General features: G+C 42.7%; 1 protein-coding gene across 4 annotated transcripts; it reads right to left on the bottom strand.

Annotated features, from left to right (window-relative positions):
- Positions 1-4,862: 4,862 nt before the first annotated feature.
- DYRK2 (dual specificity tyrosine phosphorylation regulated kinase 2) lies at positions 4,863-19,833 on the bottom strand. 4 transcript variants are annotated; one of them, XM_064508826.1, is made up of 4 exons: positions 19,688-19,833; positions 19,409-19,468; positions 18,678-18,814; positions 4,863-10,685 (listed from the first exon to the last, which is right to left on the bottom strand). In XM_064508826.1, the coding sequence occupies exons 2-4, from the start codon at positions 19,461-19,463 to the stop codon at positions 9,084-9,086; spliced, it is 1,794 nt and encodes a 597-aa protein (XP_064364896.1). In that variant the 5' UTR covers positions 19,464-19,468; positions 19,688-19,833; the 3' UTR covers positions 4,863-9,083. The 4 variants fall into 4 exon arrangements, with proteins under 4 accessions (XP_064364896.1, XP_064364892.1, XP_064364900.1 ...); XM_064508822.1 differs by lacking the exons at positions 19,409-19,468; positions 19,688-19,833 and adding an exon at positions 19,147-19,313; XM_064508830.1 differs by lacking the exons at positions 19,409-19,468; positions 19,688-19,833 and adding an exon at positions 11,669-11,904 and having other exon boundaries at positions 18,678-18,755.
- Between the last annotated feature and the right edge of the window lie 1,229 nt (positions 19,834-21,062).

Genomic DNA, 21,062 nt, shown 5'->3' with positions numbered 1-21,062 from the left:
AAAAACCAAAAAAAGTGGGAACGAACAGTCTTAACTTGGTCCTCTGCTATAACCAGGGATCGATTATGTTCCTAGCTTCTTCCTGGTCAGAACATCCCAGGTGCCTGGTGTGTCATAGTTTTGTCACAGGGGGGAAAAAGCAGTTGTATCTTCTCAAAGTCCCATAGTCATCTCTCTCTCCTGTCTCCAGTCTTGCCTAAGTGAGCCCAGTCCAGAAAACCTCCTTTTCAGCTAGCAGGCCAAGCGGCTTCTGCCAGGAGGGGAAAGGTTTCTGCTTCCCATCCTTCAATGACAGAGGCACACTTCCCTTCATCTTCATTTCATGCATACCTCCTTCATAGACCTCAAAAGTCCAACACCACTACTTCAACATAACTGATCATAAATAATTGACTTGGTAAGTATTTTATTGAAGGTCCACAGAGTGCAACCCCATAGCTCACTGCCCACAAAGATAATTTGTCTGGGTCAGTACCAGAGGAAGAAAGAAATTTGGGGTTGAAAGGTATCTGACACAAGAACACATCAGCATGCCTTTCTGGCAGCTCTGCCTGCACTGATTTGCTGCAGGCAATTCTCAGTCAACGTGTGAAGAGCACTGGCAGGAGCTACCTCCTAATTATAAATCATTTAGTCAATCAGAATATAGCTCCTCAGCTAGGCAAAGATCTCATTTCATCTCAAGAGCCTTATATGGAAAGAAAAATGGAAATACTCTACCAGGAGGAAGGAAAAAGATTTATTTAAATGTGACAATAAAAATGAAAGCTTCAAGATCCCATTTGTGGTGCAACTTACAGCAGCTTAGATACTTGTCAAAGCTAATTAAGATAGGCCATCTGCAAATGCTTATGAGTGGAAACATTACCCCCAATTCCAGCAGTACAATGTGTTACAGCCTCTTCACATCCCATCCCACCAAGCACTCAGCTGCTTTGCTTGTTGCTTCCAGGCCTCTGGTAGCACTTTTCTCTTCCTGCAGCAACAGCGTGCAAGAGCTTTGCCCGAGCTTTATCCTTCCTTTCTGCCATGCAGGAGAGAAGAGCAGGGAAAGCATCTCTGCCCCACGCTCAGAGTTAGGGACAGAAGCACCCCAAGGGCCCAGTGTCACCCTCACACACATGCACGCCCCCTGGACACAGCCCATCCTCAGGCCAGCTCCCACCAATGGAGCAGAGAGACCCAGGCAGTGCCTTTAATATACAAATGTTTACTCTCTCCTTAGCAACATCTTTTTTTCTTTGTCCATGAAGGTTTTTTTGCATCCTGAGGAAGCCAAAACTGCTCAAAGCTCACAAAATGCACAAGCCTTGCAGCAGTAGGCAGAGGCATCAGCTTTCCATTGCCTACCAACAGCCGGCTGTCCTGGGCAATACTATGTCTACATAGATTTTACTATGTCTACATAGATTTCTGAAAATGTCTTTCGAATTTTAAAAGTCATTTTGGAAGTGACACATTTGGACATGACAAATACTGGGATCTTTAGAAATCCATTTTTATTGTAGTTGTGGGCTTTACAAACTCTGTACTGGCCTCAGGATTTCTTTCTCTGCCGAAGTTTATTGATCCAGTATATGTGCATGGATTCAGGCTTTAATGAAAAAAGAAGTCTCATTTGCCAAGCAAAGTAAGCTACAAAACAGCTCTCCAGCTGGTGAATGTCCACTTCAGAAATAGTGACTAGGACCTCCTGTCCGTAGGACAATGTCTAGCTTCTGCTCACCGAACACACTCTGCTTCAAGCAAAAAAAGTGAATTTCATCCTGCACATTCTGGCAGTTAAACAGCGATTCCAGCAGTGAGAGTTTGCTTTGACATGTGCATAATGCAAAGATGTTGTGCTTACATTGAGCCTTCAAAGAAGGTAGGGGGAAATGAAGCCATGTCTCTTCTCTTTGTAAAGCGCTCCAAAGAATGCCTGCAGTGTTTCTGGTTTTGTTTTTAAATTAAGAGTCTTATATATAAATATACATGCACATGCACACATGTACCTAAAGTTCAGGTCTTGCTCATCTGGTAGAATATGATGTTAGAGTAGATCCCTGTACTGAGATAGGTTGAGTAAAGTATACTTGTAGTGTCTGCAGGCACATCATACTTGGAAAGAAAAACACATTCAGTCCTGCTACAAATTGGCTAAAATAAAAGTAAATCTCACTATTTGTATCTCTCTATTCAGAACATTTTTAAAGAGGCCACAAACCTTTATTTCTTCAAAATAAATACATCAAATAATAAAATATTTCGCAAACATCAGGTTTTTACCATCATACCTACCAAGAAAATCATTCCAGATTTACACTAGTGTACTTGAAAACTGAGTTTGGCCTGATGTCTTTAGAATACAATTGTCAATTGTGCTTCTTTTTCTGCTAAGTGGACACTTCTCCCATGTGTTATATTTAATTAAGGTTTAATGCTTCACTGCACCCTCATCTTCCAGTGCTTTGCATTTAGACAGTCTTACATCTATATGGAGTCTGCATTTGCATGCTATGCACGGGGCACTGCCAAGTCAGACCATCTCTGAATGAGAATCTCTGGTTTCCCAAGGGCCAGTGCTAGTTATAAAGTAATATTTCACCATTTGCAACTACTCCAGACAGTAGTTTTAGGTACGTTAGGTATGTATGGTCACGTCCAGCTTACAGATAACCAAAACAAAGCACAGAAATGAAAGTGCCACCGACAAACAGGGGGAGGAAGTGCCTGCTCTGTCAGCGGGACCAGTGCGGTTGCCATCTGCCAGGGCTGGGTACAGAGATCCCAGCCCAAGAAACCTCAGCAGATCCTGTCCCTAAGTCTAGCCATATCCCAAATTTGCTGTGAGAAGACGTCATGACCTGGCTTTATTAGTCCCCTTTTGCCCTCAAAGTGATGGACACAGGCTATTTCATTCCTCAGCACTTAGCATTTCTGCTGAACTGCCTGCAGAAATCTGAACACTGAGCCAGGTCAGAGGCTGGTTAGGACACTGGAACCCAACAGCTGGAGATGAACGTGCGTTCCCTGTATTTGGAATATGGTAGTAACCCACATTGTCTGTTTACTATTAGGAAAACACTTAAGAAACATTATTTTTACAGTACTGTCTATCCCAGATTCCAGTGTGCTGGATAGTCAGCAGAGACCCAAGACTCACCGCAGTCAGAGGCTGGAAAGCACTTCTTAAAAACAAACAAATGAACAAGCAAATAAAAAACAGACACAAAACCAAATACAGAAAGTGACACACAGAAACCCCAGTTCTGAGAGTCATGGAGGATTTCTGTGAAGGAACAGAAACCAGTTCTATCAATGCCATTTTTATTCTGATCTAGCATGTTTGACAGCAAGGAGAAATCTAGTACTGTGTACTCAACACAAAGACGGAGAATGCTTTTCCTCTCAGAAACTTTAAAATACGAAACACAAGATTATGCTAGCAGTATAATCACATGGTTAAGTTTTTAAATTATATTTTTGAAGGAAAACTATGTTTTTATAGTTCTACCTAGAAAAAGAGACCCTTTAGTGCTATCCTTTAATTATCAGTAGAGTTTAAAATGACAAGTCTCCAAAGAACAGTACAGCTAACTTTAAAGGTATTTTTCTGTTGAAATAATAGGTTATCCATTGATGATTTCCAGACAGTGAAATGCATTTAAGACTTATCCAGTCTCAACCTGATCTTGCCGTAATTCTTGAACCTTCACTGAACCCAGGGTACCTCAAACTTGGCCCTCTTCTTCCTGTAGATATCTTTTTTTCTCTGAACACTAGCTCCTGACCATCGATAGCCCTGTACAGAGGTTTCCCTGAACATTTATCTACTTTTTCATGTTTCAAGATCTGATGAAGAACAAAATTCATGCTGAATCTTTCAGTAAGGGGATCTTAAAAATATGGGGAAAGGTGAGATTTTTAAGAAAAGCAGTAGCACCTAGAACTGAAGAACATGATACCTGATCGTAAATTACACTTCTCACATTCTTTGATTTTCTGTAGTAGAAAAAGAAATGGAGATGCACAGCTGATAGCCAGAAGAAGCCACAATCATCTTGCAAAAGGAAGCACTGTGGAGATAACAGCAATTACAGAAAATCACTCAAGGTGGGATGCTGAGCACCTCGTTTCAGACAGTCATTTTCACAAGGTTAGTCACACCACTCCTCTCTGTTAGAGACTGGGGAGGGAGATGCGCTGGCAGAGAGCATGGCAACTGCCTCACCAGCTACCCGGAAAGTCTCAGCAAGTGGCCTAAGGTAAAAGCCCAACTCCCAGATAATGAAAATTGTGTGAGATGACCCCTGCCCTAAGCCCTAACTCAGCAACTAAAATGCCACACACCTTTACACCCACTATCTGATGACTTTCATTTTGCCCCTCTCACTTTTAGCACTTTCCTAGTGCTGTCCAAATGCTGCTTACTTACTGACGTGTCAAAAGAAGAAACAGATATAACAGAGATGTACATGAGTTGGGAAGAGCAATACATGGCTGGATGAGGAGAGGTTGACAGAGAGAGATTAGAAGGAAAAGAAAACCTTAAAAAAAAAAAAAAAACAGGCCTTTGACCTTGGAAGAACATGGTAATTAACAAATAGGTTTTAATCTATGAATTTTTGGCTTGCTGCTCCTTTGGGACTGCACACTGTGTTTCTCTATATTTCATGTTGTTGCTTTTTAAGTTACATTGTCATGTTAAAATCCATTGACTTCAGCCTGTACTCACTTGAACCAGAAAGCTTTTCAGTGAAGCATTGCAATGCTGGCATTGACTTCAGCAGGCTAAGATAAAGCCTTTCGATGTTTAAGAAATGCCAGCACTCCAAGGGCTCTTTATGATCAAAAAAACCCCAAACTACAGTGGAGAGAAGTAAAGTAGGACATAAAATTTTATTCTGAAATGATCTCTGGCCACAACAATAAAATGTAACAAATATTCACTAAAACAGTCTTAACTCCTGTCATCAGCTGTACAATACATACAGTATCATAAAACTGGCCACTAGGATTAAAACCCACTACAACATCTTTAATGTTAAGTGGCAACAGCAGCATCTCACAGAAAATTATACATACATATATACACAGTCCACATTCAATCGTTTTTCACATGTTTTCAGTACACACAGTTGCAGCATATTACAGTCACGTGTCTAAGTCATTGCCCAATAAAAACCCAAGCTACTGCTTAGACGTCATTGTAGCAGTTGAACTGAGTAATTACAATTTGTAGCAGAGATGTACAAGCCCCTAGAAACAATAATTCACAAATGTTTTATTTAAATGCTACCATAGCATTAACTTGGACAATATTATAATCTTTGTTGACTGGAAAAAGAAAAAAAAAGAAAAAGAGTTCTTTTTGTACTTACCACAAATATTATTGATGGAAAAAATGCTAAAAAAATGGAGGGCATTAAATAATGCACACCCTTTCCTAAAGATTCTAATATTGCCCACTGCTACTTATGTCTAAAGTGTTTTCAACATTCCCACGAAGTCATTTATAACTCCAAACCACCCACCAAGTTAAAAGTGGCTTAAGTGCCTTGCACCCAAATTGTAAAAATCCCTGGCCACCTTTATAAGAGCCAGGCACATATAAAAGGAATGCACTTTGGTTCATACCAAATGCCCTGGGATTAAATCACACTATAAAACTAAAGAGTTTGAGGTAAATTTTTACAAATACAGTTGATTTTTGTCTAGTTTCACCATAACAAAAATTTATTTAAAAAAATCAATTTGATGTTAAAGTACAACCAATGAGGAAGGGCCATCTTTAACCCCTTAATGAGACTTACTGCAAGAACAGAGTGTCCTCTCCACCCTAGAAGTGTGATTGCCTTATTGTTTCTATTAAGGCCTCAAAAATCTATACGATGTTTTAAGACAGGTATAGCATTTAAAAATAGATTTCATCCTTACTATCCAGTATTCAAAGGGTTAAAGAGGCCAAGATGCATGCCCTACAACATGGCATTTGTAACAAAAGGCACATTGTTAACACCAAGGGCACAATTCATCCTCTATTGTTAATCTACACATCTTGCATCACTCTGTTGTTCCAATACACTTAAGTGGTAATGAACACTCCAGTGGTGCAAGAAACTGAGCCAAGTGAGACTGCAACCAAGACAAGACAACACTGTGCTATTACTAAATCTGAAAATAGCTCAGACATCCCCAGACAATGGTAACATGTGAGACTAAGCACTGTTTCCAAGCCAACTTCTATCAGCCTAATTATCAGAGCCCTTATAATAAAATCACATCAAAGCAAGAGGCAACATCCTTTCCCCCCTCCCTCCTTTTTTACAGGTATAAATAAGCTACAATAAAAAGCAGCTCTATCACTTAAAAACCTTAATGTAGCTGCTTCTTTTGAGTATAGAGGAAGTTCCATGGTATCTGGGTTAAAAAAATAGCTCTGCACACTATATTTTGGCCTTAAAGTTTCCGGTAGCATTTATGAAGAATGTCAGTCATAAATGCATTATTGGCATTAAGAACTGGTTATATGAAAAAGAAAATTTAGTGGTTTTAGCCCATTAATGACCCATGAACACTATGAATGTTTTCACCTTAAATTTCCATGAAAGGCAGGAATAAGTATCAATGTTTTCTTTGAAATATATTAAGAGGGAAAATTCTTTTGCCACCCCTAATACAAGCATCCCTATTTCTTAACTTTTGTAGAAATAGCTAAGGAGAAAGCAAGTGGTAAAGCCAAGTAGTTGATGGAGGAACTAAAGAATCCCAGCTACTGTAAAAAAATACACAGTATTGTATTCCCATAGTCATGAGAATCTCATCAGTTAATTTTGTATGAAAATTAATGTACTTCTTTTCCAGACTTAGAATTTGCGGACCACCAGTTAATGGACATTTATATTCCAAAAGCCACTTTTCTTAGCTGTATATTTCATTTTTAACATGATTCCATACATGTTTACATATTGCACTTACATACATTGTACAAAATTGTGAACATTTAACATCTAAATAATTTAATTTGACTAGAGGCAGGAAATGATATTTAAAAAAAATAAGAAAAATGGTTGATTGATGCTCTATTGTTTACAGTTATCAATCAACAAATACCACCCTCTACTCTGAAATTATTTTTGGAGCTTCTTCACATGTTGACTTTTTGGCAAGAAGTTGAGTGATATGTTTCCTGAGAATTCTGTCATTTCTTATTTATATCCCTCCCCCCCAGTCTTACATTAAATTAAAAACAAACCACACACAAACAAACAAACAAAATTAAGCTGTAAGTGGTAAATATTAATGAATAAGAAGGAGAACTTAACCGGAAACTTTCTTGGCCTCTCAGGGGACCATGCTTTAAGTATTTTTTGTAACTTGTACAAGTAATTTAATAAAATCTGTGCATATAAATCTTATTTATACTAGAGTTATTGAGGTTTTATGCAATCCATTCTAGTCTCTCTTGTTCTCACATCCACAAATCCTTCCAGATTATGTTCCTCTTTGTTGAAAATTCCCTTTTCGTATGCTTTATACATCCATTGTAGACTACAGTCATTGCATGGGATGAAACACTGATCTCAGATTTCAAAACTGTTCCTGTTAAAAATATGCTACAATGCAGGAATATACTTCTCACGTAGGTCTAGATATTATTCCCTACTAAAGACCATCTTTCTTCCATGAGTCTAGTTAAAATCAAAAACAAAAAATCAAGCATATGTACACACACACATGCAAACAAATCTACATGTATGTCTAACTGTTCCTTCAGAGTCATTTTCAGCTACCAATGCTGAAGATTAATTCAAATTTCAATCATTTCACTTTCCTTTGATACTTCTTTCTTTTGTACTTTTTGTACTTTTCCACAAAGAGCAATACAGTAACATAGTGTTTGCCCCGCATGCAGATTTGATCTGAAGTGTAAATGTACCAGAGAGGTCACAATCCATCAGACAGACATTGTCAGGAGAAACAAACAGTCTGTGAAATCCGTGTAGCATTAACAGTCTGGAAGTTACAGTATTAAAGCGACAGAACAAGCATTTCTGCCTATGTGATTTAGGGAGGCCAAGCTGCACATTAGGAGAGAAAATAAACCATGAGAGGAGAAAAAAAATAAAGAAAAAAGGAAAGAAAGGAAAGGAAGAAGGAAAGAAAGGAAAGGAAGAAGGAAAGAAAGGAAAGGAAGAAGGAAAGAAAGGAAAGGAAGACCCAGTGTGAATGCTTACTGCTATAAACCTGAAATGAAGTCCAGAACATTTTGCTTTACATGACTTCAGCTTTAAAAAACAACTCATCTGTCACTTTCAGATTTAGAGGAACACACATACTTCCACCTCCGTCCTTTCTCAGACTGCCTGTTCCTCTCACTCTACCACATGCATGAAAGCGAAGAGAATCATTTTAGCCCTGGAAGTTCTTATTTTTTTGCATTTATATTTAAATGCTCATTTTAATCAATAACATTGTTTTCAAATAGAGAAAGCATTCCATAGGAGGTGACTGTATCATTACTAAGTGATACCACTTTCTCCGGGCTTCTATATAGAAAATGACAATATTACATGCTATGGCTCTATTTCAAAATAACAGTTTTACAGGTGCTTAACTGTACTTATTTGAGTATTCTCCCTGGAGTCAACTCAGGCACAGGCATGAGTGTTTGCAGGATCAAGACCTGTATCTGTGAACTCCAGAAGGTACAGTCAAACAAATTTACCCCAAGTGAAACCTAATATGAACCATGGAAGAAAAAGATTAATACCTTTGACACCACGTTGTAATGCATGACAGTCACGTTGTAACCAGTGGCCTGCCACTGATGTTTATTACTGTGTCACACTGTGTTACAGTAAGGCTAATTGTACTGTAGAAGACAAACGTTTTAAAAAATAAGTATAAAAACTTAAAGCATTGTCCCCATATTTTTATAAAAACAAAATCAACATTTCTTACATTTAAAATGAGTGCTGAAAGATACAAATGAATAAAGTTATTGAGCAAATAAAAATGTAAATCTGAGCTACTTTTTCATATAAATAAGGCTCAGCCACATTGTATCTCTCATGTTAACAGCATTGGGTTTTTCAAACTCAGCTAACGAGTTTTGGCAACACTGTTCTCTGCTGAATATTCCCATTGGCATCTGTCATCTGTGCCAAATTAGTCCTCAGTTTTGAAGCTGAGCTTGAAGTCGGAGGTAACTTGGAAATCGACGTTATAGCACCAGTGCTCTCTGTAATTCTCTTTGCCGAGGCCTTCTCCCCAGTTGGAGGCTTTGGCAACCGTCTCCTTAGCCAGGGATGACGCAAAGCCTGGCTGGGTGTCATGCGGATAGCAGGATCCCATTCTAAACACTGTTTTAAGAAGTCAAGGAACAGGGGATCATCACATCCCTTTAATGCATTACCCCATTCTCTGCTCTCTGGTGGGCCACGTAATTTTCCCCTTCGAGAGCGTCCACCATTGAGTATTACAGAACCATCAGACAAGGTTGTGATGGTGCAATAGCGGGGATAACCCTTAGAGCTCACAAAGTTTTTGGCTCGCTTGGATGAATCTAAGAGTTTTGGGGAAGGCATGCCCAATAGCTCAATCATACAAGCCAGCTGGTCTCCTTCATCTTCTCCAGGTAAAAGTGGATAACCAGTGAGAAGCTCTGCTAGAATACACCCCAAGCTCCACATATCTATGGGCATTCCATAACGAGCACCAAGGATGACTTCAGGCGCGCGGTAAAAACGTGACTGAATGTAAGTGTAGACACGCTGATGCTCATAGCAACTTGAGCCAAAATCAATCACTTTAATACCACTTCTACCCTGTTGCTTCAACAGAATGTTCTCCGGTTTAAGGTCACAGTGAATGATTCTATTTTTGTGCAAAGCATCCAAGCACTGCAAAATCGAGTGGGCAAACTTGCGGACCAAAGGCAGGCTGAAGCCCTGAAACTTGTTTTTCTTTATTAATTCATACAGGTTCATGCTCAGCAATTCAAATGTCATGCAGATATGGTTGCGGAATGTGAAGTTTTCCAACATGTGAATAACATTCATGTTGTTATCCTTATCTTGTTTCCGGAGATGCTCCAGGATTCTAATTTCTTCCGCAGCTTGGCGGTGAAAACGTTTTTCATTTCTCACCATTTTTAGTGCCACATGCTGATGCATCTTGTGATCATAGGCCTTCACCACCTGCCCAAAGCTTCCTTTCCCTATAACTTTCAGGACTTCATACCTGTATGCAATATGATCGTGGGGTACTTGCACGTAAGACCCCTGGTCATCATCATACCCGCAATTGTTTGGACCACCAACCACACCTTGCCGCTTCTTTGCATTTGGACCCAAAAAGTATATTTCAGGGTAGCCGAAAATCTCATGATGCTCGAAAGCTGTTAATTTTTGCATGTATTGCTTCATTGCCTGCTCTGGTGTCATAACGGAGGCTTTCACTTTCCCTGTCCCATCTGTAGATTTTAAAGAGCTGGAGCTTCCTTGTCGTCTGTGGGAACTCTCCGACTGTCTGTCCTGAACCACTGGCAATCCAGATTTGCCAAGTGTTGTAAGTCCATTAGGCTGCGTTGTCAGAACCGTCCTCTTGTTACTATTATCTTCGAACAGCTGTTGAACCTGGATTTGTCCGTGGCTACCCACATGGAGGTGCTCATTCATTGTGTGCTTACTGCCTCCGATCTAAAATTGAAAAAAAACACATTTCCAGTTAACAAGAAGGGCATGAACTCTACATTTCATCATGCACTTTGCAACCCAGCATCCTGCCTAAACCACCTCAAAACATAAACATTTTCTTAGAAGTCAGTTGCCTACAGCTAATTTAAAAAAATACAGGACTAATTACAAAAAATGCAGCAAATATACTGTGATACTGCTAGTTGCCATTATGTTTTTAAGATCCTTGTATCTCAAATGCCACTTTCACGACTCTCTAAGTAAAACATTTGCAGCAAGGCAATCACAGATGTGCTACTATCATAAGCTAGCAATTTCTCCAAAGAATCTGCAAGGCAACAGTCCCTTACATCAAGAAGTATGCTGGAGGTATATTAAAGTAGAATTTACAGAACAAAGTAGCAGCTGTACTTAGGCTTGAGATCTATATATAATGCCTGAAAAACTTCTACAGCTAAAGCTCTTCTAGTCACCTGTTCCTAGAAATCAAGTTTTTAACTAATTCCAAAATTTGCTAAACATCAAAAGTGCCATATACAGTTTTAAGCCACCAGAAATGTGCTGCGATGTGCACAAAAAAACCTGGACATTTCTTAAGTTCAAAAGATGCCATTCGCTGCTTGCAATTGAGACAGTCACTATACAGCAAAGCAGTCAAATCAATGAAGCAGAAAGTACACCCCTTAGCACTTTGCCAAAGCAGTCTTACAACAACTTTTACCAAGATTAATTTGGGGCCTGATAAAGATTTGAAGGAAAATAAACTCTTTGCCTTGAAGACCATACAAACAACTTCATTTTAAGGGAGGGAAAAGGATTAGTTTAATCGAGAAATTGTTTGTTCTTGGCAGTTTTCACAAGGGAATAAACAGAAGCATTCAGCATTTTCAAGCAATGAAACACTGGAAGCATTGGGGTGTAAAAACAACTATTGCACAAAACATTATTTTTAAGGAGAAACAAGAAATTTACCAACATATACTTGCCATTAAAATGGTTATCTTTAGAATTCTTCATTGGCTTTAAAGTAGAGGATATTTGCTGTCTTTTATGCCTGGTCTTACACAAACGTGGGAAGACTTCCCCTGCTGTCTCTCCAGCTGATTCACCAGCCTTAATATTTATGCCAAATTACTAACCAAAAGTTCACTGATATTGTCAGACAGATGATCAAGCCAGGATGGAGATTACTTTTAATCTGAATCTTATTTTCTGTATGCATCTAAAGAAAACACATGCATTGTTCACTAAAAGTTGCTGAAATTAAATCAGAAAATGACAGTCGTGCTCTGATATGAGGCAATGAAATCTGTGCTGCAACTGCAGAACTGCTTCCTCATGAGAAAGACAGCACACGCAATGCAGACTCTAGCATACTTGGTGCTTCTATTAAGGTATCACTCTGACACAGCAAAAACATGTTTTTCTAAACTCAGTAACTTGTTCCCAGGAGCAGCCAGCTGGACACCAGCTTTGGCTTTGGATGGTATTTTGAAATTTACAGCTCACACAAGGTAAGAACCAGAGCTGTCAGGGATTATCTCTGCTGAGTTCACTGCTCTTCTGATTCCATTTTGACTCAGGTTGAATAACTGGTCCATTTTATTTCATCATTGTAGTTTGACTGCACATGTTTATTTGCAGAGCAATCTGGGATCAAGCTATCAAATTCGATCGATCTCATAAAAAGGACTTCCACACACTAGCAATTCAGAGCAAAGCAGCTTGTAACATTTAAGCACAGGGAAGATATATAGGATATTGACACTCATTGCCTTACTGGTTTGATGTCTCAAAAGCACCAGGAATTAAATCATCAAGGGGACTTAATGAGCCTATCTACAGGGAATTCCTTCAGATCAAGTTTGAAGTGCATTGCTGCAGCAGTTTCCTGAAGGTTGCCCTGATCCTCTACTTGCAGCACTCCTTTACTGAACAAAAGAGAACTTGGTCCCAAGAGCTGCCACAGGACTCATCTCAGAGGAAGTGGTCCAGGTAGTAAGATGTGTTGGGAGGTTCAGCACATGCAGAATTGCAAAACTGCGTAAGTGAGAAACACACAATGAAGCAGCAGAGTGACTGTAAAGACTGCAAGTACTCAAGCCAGGAAATTCCAGTAACAAAGGTTTCTTCTGCGGCATTGGTTCAACAACAAAGCAGAACATACCTGCAGAAACTGGGAGCAGACAATACTAATATACAGGCAGCAGGGAAGCAAGAGCACAAGCGAAAAAACCATCTTTCAGAATTTCTTAATCCAAATACTGTCATAATTTACAACTTGAATTAATTTTATTTTTTCACTTGAGTCACCTGTTTTCAAAGTTAACTATTTTCTGTCCTTTCTAAGCAGTGAATGTTTCAACAGATGTGCTGGGTTCTTCAAACCTCAGTTACTTGCCTTGTTTCAGGGCTTGGGAAAAAAACATTTATCTACTTTTAACAGGGACTAAAGATTTATTTTTTCCTAAGAACCATGTTTGCAAAGACATTTCCAAAACTTAAACGATGTAGCTCTGCTTTCTGCACCTTCAGGCAGCCTCACTGTTTCTCTTGCTGCTCAGGGTGGTTTTTTCTGTTTTTCTTTTCTTTCCCAAGCAGCACAATGAAGTCACCAACATTATCCCAGCTTCACCCAAATCCAAAGTGACCGGTTTTGCCAGTTTCAGTCAGCTGCTGCTTGGGAATGCAAATGTAGATGCAGATAGTAGCACTAGATTCCTTTGCGGGAGAAAAGACACCAAATTAGCGCAGGCCCTATTCCAAAGCAGTGGAGGAGAAGAGAGCTCACTCTTTCTTTGAAAACCCCAACAGAGTTTCAGATGTAGTAGACACATCACAACCAGAAAGTCAATACGAAAAATGAAGTTGCCTCATCTCAGGGTACTGCCTGCACAAGAGTCACAACCTCTTCTTCTGCCTGCAGCTGGAATGAGCAGAGGGCTGGATTCTCACCAGCCCATTACTGTGCCCATCTTCTCTGTACCAGGCATCTGAGATTGCACGGAGTCCAGGCTTGCACTGCTTACAAACTCCACAAGCTTCACCAGGGGCGCTTGTAGGTTCCCTGAACCACAGCTAATGGGCCTGGGAAACTACAAGGGGCTGTAGTCTTCCTAGTCCAGTATTGAACTGCTCATGGTACGCACAAGCTCCATCAGCCTTTCATCTGAAAGCCCTAGAGAGGTTTAGAAATCATCCCCCTTCTGCTTCTGCAGATGGACCAGTAAACTCCAGAACTAAAGACCTACACAGCTAATAACATGCATGCACTTATGCAGCTTACCGCTATATTTTAATGCCCATGCTCAGGCTCATCTACATCTTCTAAGATTCACATATCTTTATAGCATACATCTTCAAAAACTTACAGATGCACATGCATCTCACTAAAACATTGAAATACCAGATAAGCTTGAACTCAAAGAACTAATCTTTTTGAATCATCTGGCAACATCAATTATAAAACAGCAAATGTTACAGCATTTTTTCTCTCTCTGTAGTCTTTCATAACTTCAAAATGAAGTTATGATTCTGCTTGAACTTTTGTTTGCTCAGTTTATATAAGTAGATGGCTATGCCAAAAGCATTCACCTATACTTTAAATTAGAGACACTAGGGAAAAAATAATGTAAAACAAAAGGATTTTTTTTTCAGAAATATGTTTAGGGACAGAGGTAGAACAGTAACTTACTATACCTAGACTACAGAGTCGCGGCAACATAGTGGTAGCATAAAACTGAGCCCATCCTGCTAAAAAGACAGCAAACTAATTCACAATCCAGGAGAAATATTGTGCCAAAACAGTAAGTTAATTACAAAAAAAAAAAAAAACACCTTACACTATATACCCTTTTTTTAGAATATTTCTGGGTATGCAGTTTCAGCCCTGCTGTGTCTAACATGCTAGAGGCATACAGTATCAGGTGCAGCATGCTTCATTGCTTATTTTGTTGACTACAGCCTAAGCATATGTACAAAAGGCCTTTTTCCTTGATAAATGAACTCAGCAGCATTCTTGTGTTCAGCACTGAAAATAGCTGCTAATTAGCACGATAACAATAATGCAGGATTATCTTAATGGTTCTATTAGTAGTATGGGGTTTATACACCTAAAAAGACTAAGTCCTTGTCCTAAAGAGCTTGTGCTCAACAAGATATGTAGAAAAAACACACCATTTGGATTTTTTGCTGCTGGCATACCTGGTGCACATAGGTTATTTTCAAAAAGTTATCTTTGACTTTATGTTGCAAATATTTTCAGAGCCAGAACCACATCTCTGTAATAATACAGTTTCTCAAATATTTCTGCTCCTATCAGGACTATGTTGTGCATGTGCAGTGAGTTTGAATACTTCTGGAACACATGCTGAAATCAAAGTGCACAGTCAATGCACACTAAATCCAACCTTTTGGGGAAGCTCATGTGCACATATATGAGAGAGATGTCCAGATGTACTACAGTTCCCACAGCACTGTCACTCCAACAGCTGGAGCTCTATATTCCAGAAGCTTTGAGAAATGCTAGCTAGCTTCATATTCCCCCTACACAAAATTTTTAGGTAATTAAAAAAAGAAAGCATTCAAAGAACCTAGGTCCAGGTCACAACTGTATAGCTATTTCCACTCGTGTCATAGCATTTTTATGGCAACAATTATTACATGAAAACACCATAGTAGGAAGACATTTTCTTTGTTTTTAGCTGCTTTAAAGCAGCTGCACACAGTAAAAACATGTAGCACATGACCCACTAGATCTTCAGGTGACACAGTCCAGGAATCTCTGTTCTATTATAATGCAAGTTAATTTTTTGTAATTATTTCATTTTAAGATTAAGACTGAATGATTGATGCAAAAGCATATGGGTAGACACTCGTACCTGGTGGCAAGAGACAACAGACCTGTGTAGGGAAATTTTCAAGGCCTAAAAGGGCTTGGAGGAGGGCACTGAATCATGCACTGTAAATGGGATGTTGTTACAGTCATAGGCAGGAGGATAAAAAGATTGAGACTGTTTTATTGCAGGAGAAACAGGAATAATGCAGAGTGTAGGGATACGTGCCAAGTAAGAAGGAGTGGAGATGGAAGTGGGCAGAAGACAGAGACAAGAAAGAGTCTGGGAGAGGGACTCACAGATGGGTGGGGACTTACATGAGCAGAGCAGCAGGCGAGCAAGATAATCTCTGCAGCAACATGTCAAGCAAGAACACCAAGATGAAACAAGGGAAAGTGAGTAGAAAAAGGTTCCAATCATCAAGGCAAAACTTAAGGCTTCAGAAGAAAAAGCAACAACTTCGGAGAGGAAAACGAGGAGGACAAGGGTTCGGAAATGAGTTCATGTTTTCCATCATGAGCATGCAAAAAGATAAAGTCAGGGATAGAAATGGACAAAAAAAAGCCTGGATGATGCCACAGATTTTTAAAAATAAACAAAACCTTTCCCTGGTACAATACACAACAGCCTGCTTAGCAACAAAGGCTGCTGTGATTGCAGAGCCTGCAGCCAAAACCTCTGCCCTGTTATATGAAGCTTGTGTAAGAGAGCATCTCTCCCATTCTCCCCATGCTACTATATTCTACTAAACAATGAAACTTCACTGGAAGGTAGGAGACAACAATTTCACTAGAGTCAAGGCTAATTGACATAATTAACTCTGCAAGAAATAAAACAGTGGATTTCTTCTCTATAAGAATTAGAAGAAAAACTCTTTAACTTAAATACAAAACTCTTAACTTCACTCTCTCTCCACAATTCATGTATATGCAACGCACACATGTACAGCTAGCCACAAGAAAGTTCCATTGATTAAGCAAACTATACCTTCTGCAAGTTTGAAAGACAAAAGAGAAAGACTGTTTTCATTTTTAGCTATTACAGAGGTCACATAGATACAATAGTGATGAAAACAATAAGTAAATGAATAGAAAGAGGGAAAATGGTTTAAGAAAACTGAAATATTCCATTTTAAACAGTCCTGATCATAGGAAGTAGTGGGACATAAAACTAGTGCTTTCAATCAGTCAGTGTCAACTGAGGTCACTAGGCCTGAAGTTCACAGAATGATCACATAACAGACATAACCAATCTTTTTTAGATTAAAATCCACCACTCTGATGTCACATCTGATCCTTACCACATAAAGTTATGTTAGCCAACCACAAGAAAATAACCTACAAAATTCAGAAAGGCAGTCTGAGATATTTCTGTAATAGTACTCAAGGCTAAATAAATATTGTATAACAGAATCTGCATCACAAAGGAAAGGCAGAGTTTGTAACAATCAGTATCTAGAGGGACTTGAAATGGAGCAATATAATGCTTGATCAACCTTGTGTGCTTGTGTGCTTCCATAAATATTTTATCTCTCTTTATGTGTGTGTGTGTAAATATATATATATACACGTACACACATGCCTATATGATATATATAAATATACACAGACATAAAAATACGTATAAAATACTTGAAACACAGCAATATAATGCTTGATCACCCTTATGTGCCTTCATAAATATTTCATCTATGTATATATATACACACATACTTTAGATATATATATATATACACACATGTATTTACAAAAGTATCAAGGTTCTGTATGTTCAAAATTATTAAGTAGTCCCAGGTATACAGCTGGACCATTTTCCCAAAACCTAAATCAAGTCTGGGCTCTGTTACTGGTGGGCCCATCTGCATGTGCAGACAGTTGCACAATCAGTGCCCAAGCTGTATGTACGATGCCTATTTTCTGTTTTTAAAGAAAAATTAAACTGTCTTCCCATTTCTAAAATCAACCAATACTTAACGGATATGCAAATGTGACAACTTTGGCCTTCAGTATTAATGAATAATACAGATATATACCATAGCTACATAAATATATAGTGATGATGATACTGAGTGTGCAGGTGCATCTTGAATCTGCAGAATACTCATCGTTCCTTTTGAAAACATTCTACATACACTCTGATATTTTTTTAATTTAAGCCAATTCTTTCTATAAATGGATTTGAATAAGACGCTTTTACCCCTGAAGCTACATAGAAAGTCACTGAAACACTAATATCTAAATGCATAGTTTCACCTTCTACTAGCCCATAATCACATTACAGTTTAAAGCTCTGCCATATGTTTACCAAGATAGTATGCGAGCATCCATGAAGAACTCATTAATTCTAAGAAAAGCATGCCATCAATGCCTTTCAGGGCCAGTATGAAATCTTTCATAATGTAAAAGGAAATGTATGCAATAAAAATTTCAGATATTTAGTATTAACATGACAGCATATAGACCCATCTCTCTATCCTGTCATGCCTTCAGGACAGAGATACCCCCTCTCATCCATATATAGTGGCATACTTGAGAAGTTTCATTCCTGCTAGATTAACTAGGAGTGGGAGATAATGTGAGATAACACAGAACAGAAAAGTAAGATCCTTTTCATGCCATTAGTGCTTATTTCTTTAGGTAAACTCCACTGCAGCAATAAAGTCGGATCCATCCAATCACTGTCCCTGAGTACAGTGATAGCTGTTTCCAGGGAAGACAACTATCGGCCTGAGCTAATCAGACAAATAAGGAAAGAGCAGCCTTCATTTCTCACCACAGTTCACGCGCCCCTCTAATCACAGTGACCAACCTCGTTGCCAAAACGATGTCATCTCAAAAATGCATTTACCAGAACAGCTCCTCTGTGCAAGTGTGGCAGATCTAATTTGTCGCCGAAAATGAGACACAAAACCAGATCGGGGCGGGGTGGGGGAAGCGGCTTCTCGGTGCAGCCCCCGGGTCTCCGCACAAACATTTAACCGGAGTTTGCAAAATCCAGGGCGCTCTGCGGACACGATCAGCCTCGCCGGGGGCGAGACGGCGCGTCCGTCCCGGCGCCGCCGCCGCCGCCCGCCCCTCCCCGGGGCGTCGGGGCAGAGCCGCCCCGCCGGCCGCCCCGGCGCGTCCCGCCGCCCCCCCGCCCCGCGCCCGTGTGGGCTCACCGTGTGGGAGGCGTTGCTGGCCCTGAGCGGCGGCAATGCGAGCGGCGACGGCGGGCCGGTCCCAGCTCCTGCTCGGGGGGCGCCGGCTCCGGTGCCCGGGGAAGACTGCAGCGGGCGGCCGCCGTCCCCGGCCCTGCCTGCGGAGAGCAGAGCCGTGAGCGCGGAGGGCGGCGCGGCCGCGGCGCCCCGTCTCGCCGCCGCAGGAGCCGCGAAAAGCCGCGCACGGAGCGGGCTAATCGGGCGGGCGGGCGGCCGCCGGCCCAGCTAAACCATTCATCCCGGATTAACCCGCAGCCGTCGGGCGCCTCGCTGCGGGAACCGGCCGGCTCTGCCCAGCCCCGGCGCCGCGGCGGCACCCCCCGCCCGCCCCGGGGGCACCTCTGCCCTCCCGCGTCGCACGCCGCCCCTCCGGCCGCGGCTTTTCCTCCCTTCTTTTGGAGCGACCCCGCTGCCCCCGCGGCGGACTCACCCCCCTGCGCGACGGCCGCCCGGCGGAGCCGGAGAGGCCGGCTGCCCCCGGCCCCCGCGGCGGCCCCGGCTCCCCCGCCGCGGGGCGGGCGACTCATTGTCTGCCCGGCGGCGGCCCCGCTGCGGCGGCAGCTGCCAGGCCGCGGGGGCAGCCGCGGGGCGGCCCGGCCTCCTCCCCCGGCGCGGCGCCGCGGGGGCGGAGCGCGGCGCCCGGCGCGGAGCCGGGCGCGCTGCCCCGCGGGGCGCGCTGCCCCGCCGCTTACCGGCCGGATAGGCAGCACCGGCGGCGGCGCCAGCAGCGGGTTTCCTGGTTAACATGGCCGCTGGAGAGGAGGGAGAGGGAAACGCATGTCAGGGCGGCTCTCCTCCGCGGCCCCGCGGCCTCTCCGCGCGGCGGCGGCCTTTCTTCTCCAATCAGCGACACCCAGAGCCAGACATGTCCTCCGGCGCATCCCCCCGGCCCCGGCCCGCCGGACAGACCCTCCAGCGCCGCGCCGTCTCGCCTCCCGCCGCCGCCGCAGCCCCCGGCCCGCGCACATCACCTCTCCCGCCCCCCGCCCCGGTCGCCGCGGTCCCCCGGCGCGGAGGAGGGGGCAGCGGCGGGCGGCCGGGCAGGGCCCTCCTCCTCGCCCGGCGGAATGGCAGCGAGCCGCGCTCCGCGCGGGCAGTCCCCGCCCCTGCCGCCTCCCTCCCTCCCCGCCGCCGCCGCCTCCCTGCCCTCCGCACGCGGCGCCGCCGCCCCCCCCGGCCGCGCACCGGCACTTTCGCTCGGCGAGCTCCGCCGCCGCCGCCGCCCAACGGCCTCCCGCCGCGCGGGGGGAGCGGCGGCTGCGCGGCCCCCGGGCGGGCGCCTCGCCGGCTGCCCGCCCGCCCGCCGCTCCCGGGGCCGGCGCGCGAGGCGGCCGCAGGCCCCGCGCGCCCGCCCGGCCGTTGGTCACCCCGCGGGGTCACGGCCATCTTGGCGGCGGCCCTGTGCGGGGGAACGCGGGGGGCCCATGCGTCGCTCCGAGACAGCGAGCGATCGCCCCTGTCGGGCTGGGGGGACAAAGGTGGCGTTGTGGGAGGGACGGTAAATAGCCTGAAACGTAGAATGGGATGAAAACTTAAAAAAAAAAAAAAAGCAGTGAGGGAAAAGAGCTTCTGGAAATGCCCCGGGGAAGGGTGAGGGCGATGGGGGATGGCAGGGGGTGTTTTCCACGCTATAGAAGGTGCTTTGTGGAGTGCACGGCTTTGGATTCCTGGTCTGTCGGTTTGAACGTCATTAGTACCAAAAATAGATGCATGAACACTTGCTCAGCTTGGGACAGCATTGAAATGAACTCCCCTACTTATGCTCAACATGCCCCCCCCCTTTTTTTTTGAAATCTGTACAGATCGTGCATATTTTCCCTTTTGAAACAGCTGGTAGATGTGTAGACAGACTTCCCTTCATCCCCTGCCATAGAAGAAGACAGAAAAATAGATCTCCCCTTTTCCAATGCCTAGGCAAAAAAAAAAAAAAAAATCCAGTTCCAGTTTTCCATCCCCGCTGCCGACAAGAAAGACTTTGCCTCTCTCACTGCCACAGATACATGCATAAACAGAGACATTTCCTGTACTGGTACAAAGAAATAAACAATTTCCCTAACCCCTCCTGTAACACAGAGAAAACAATCATACCTTTTCCCGCCCACACCCGCCCAATCTTTTCCCTTTACTGTAACAGAAAGCAAGCTCTGTTTTCCGCAATATTCCCCCAGATACACACAGGCACTCCAGATGTCCCTTCCCATTCGTTGCCAGGTGTATAAATGCTAATTTCTGATTACTCTCGGTATTTTCCTATCATTTTCACAAGCGGCACACGCATGTGGAAAGCACCTGAATGACAAGCATTGTGAGAATATTACTGTTCTTTGTAAGATGCCTTAAATGTTC

The sequence above is a fragment of the Dromaius novaehollandiae genome, chromosome 1 (genome assembly GCF_036370855.1).
Source record: "Dromaius novaehollandiae isolate bDroNov1 chromosome 1, bDroNov1.hap1, whole genome shotgun sequence".
In the NCBI taxonomy this organism is placed as follows: Eukaryota; Metazoa; Chordata; class Aves; order Casuariiformes; family Dromaiidae; genus Dromaius; species Dromaius novaehollandiae.
The sequence above is the reverse complement of the archived record's forward strand: the minus strand, read 5'-3'. Positions and strand labels throughout refer to the sequence as shown.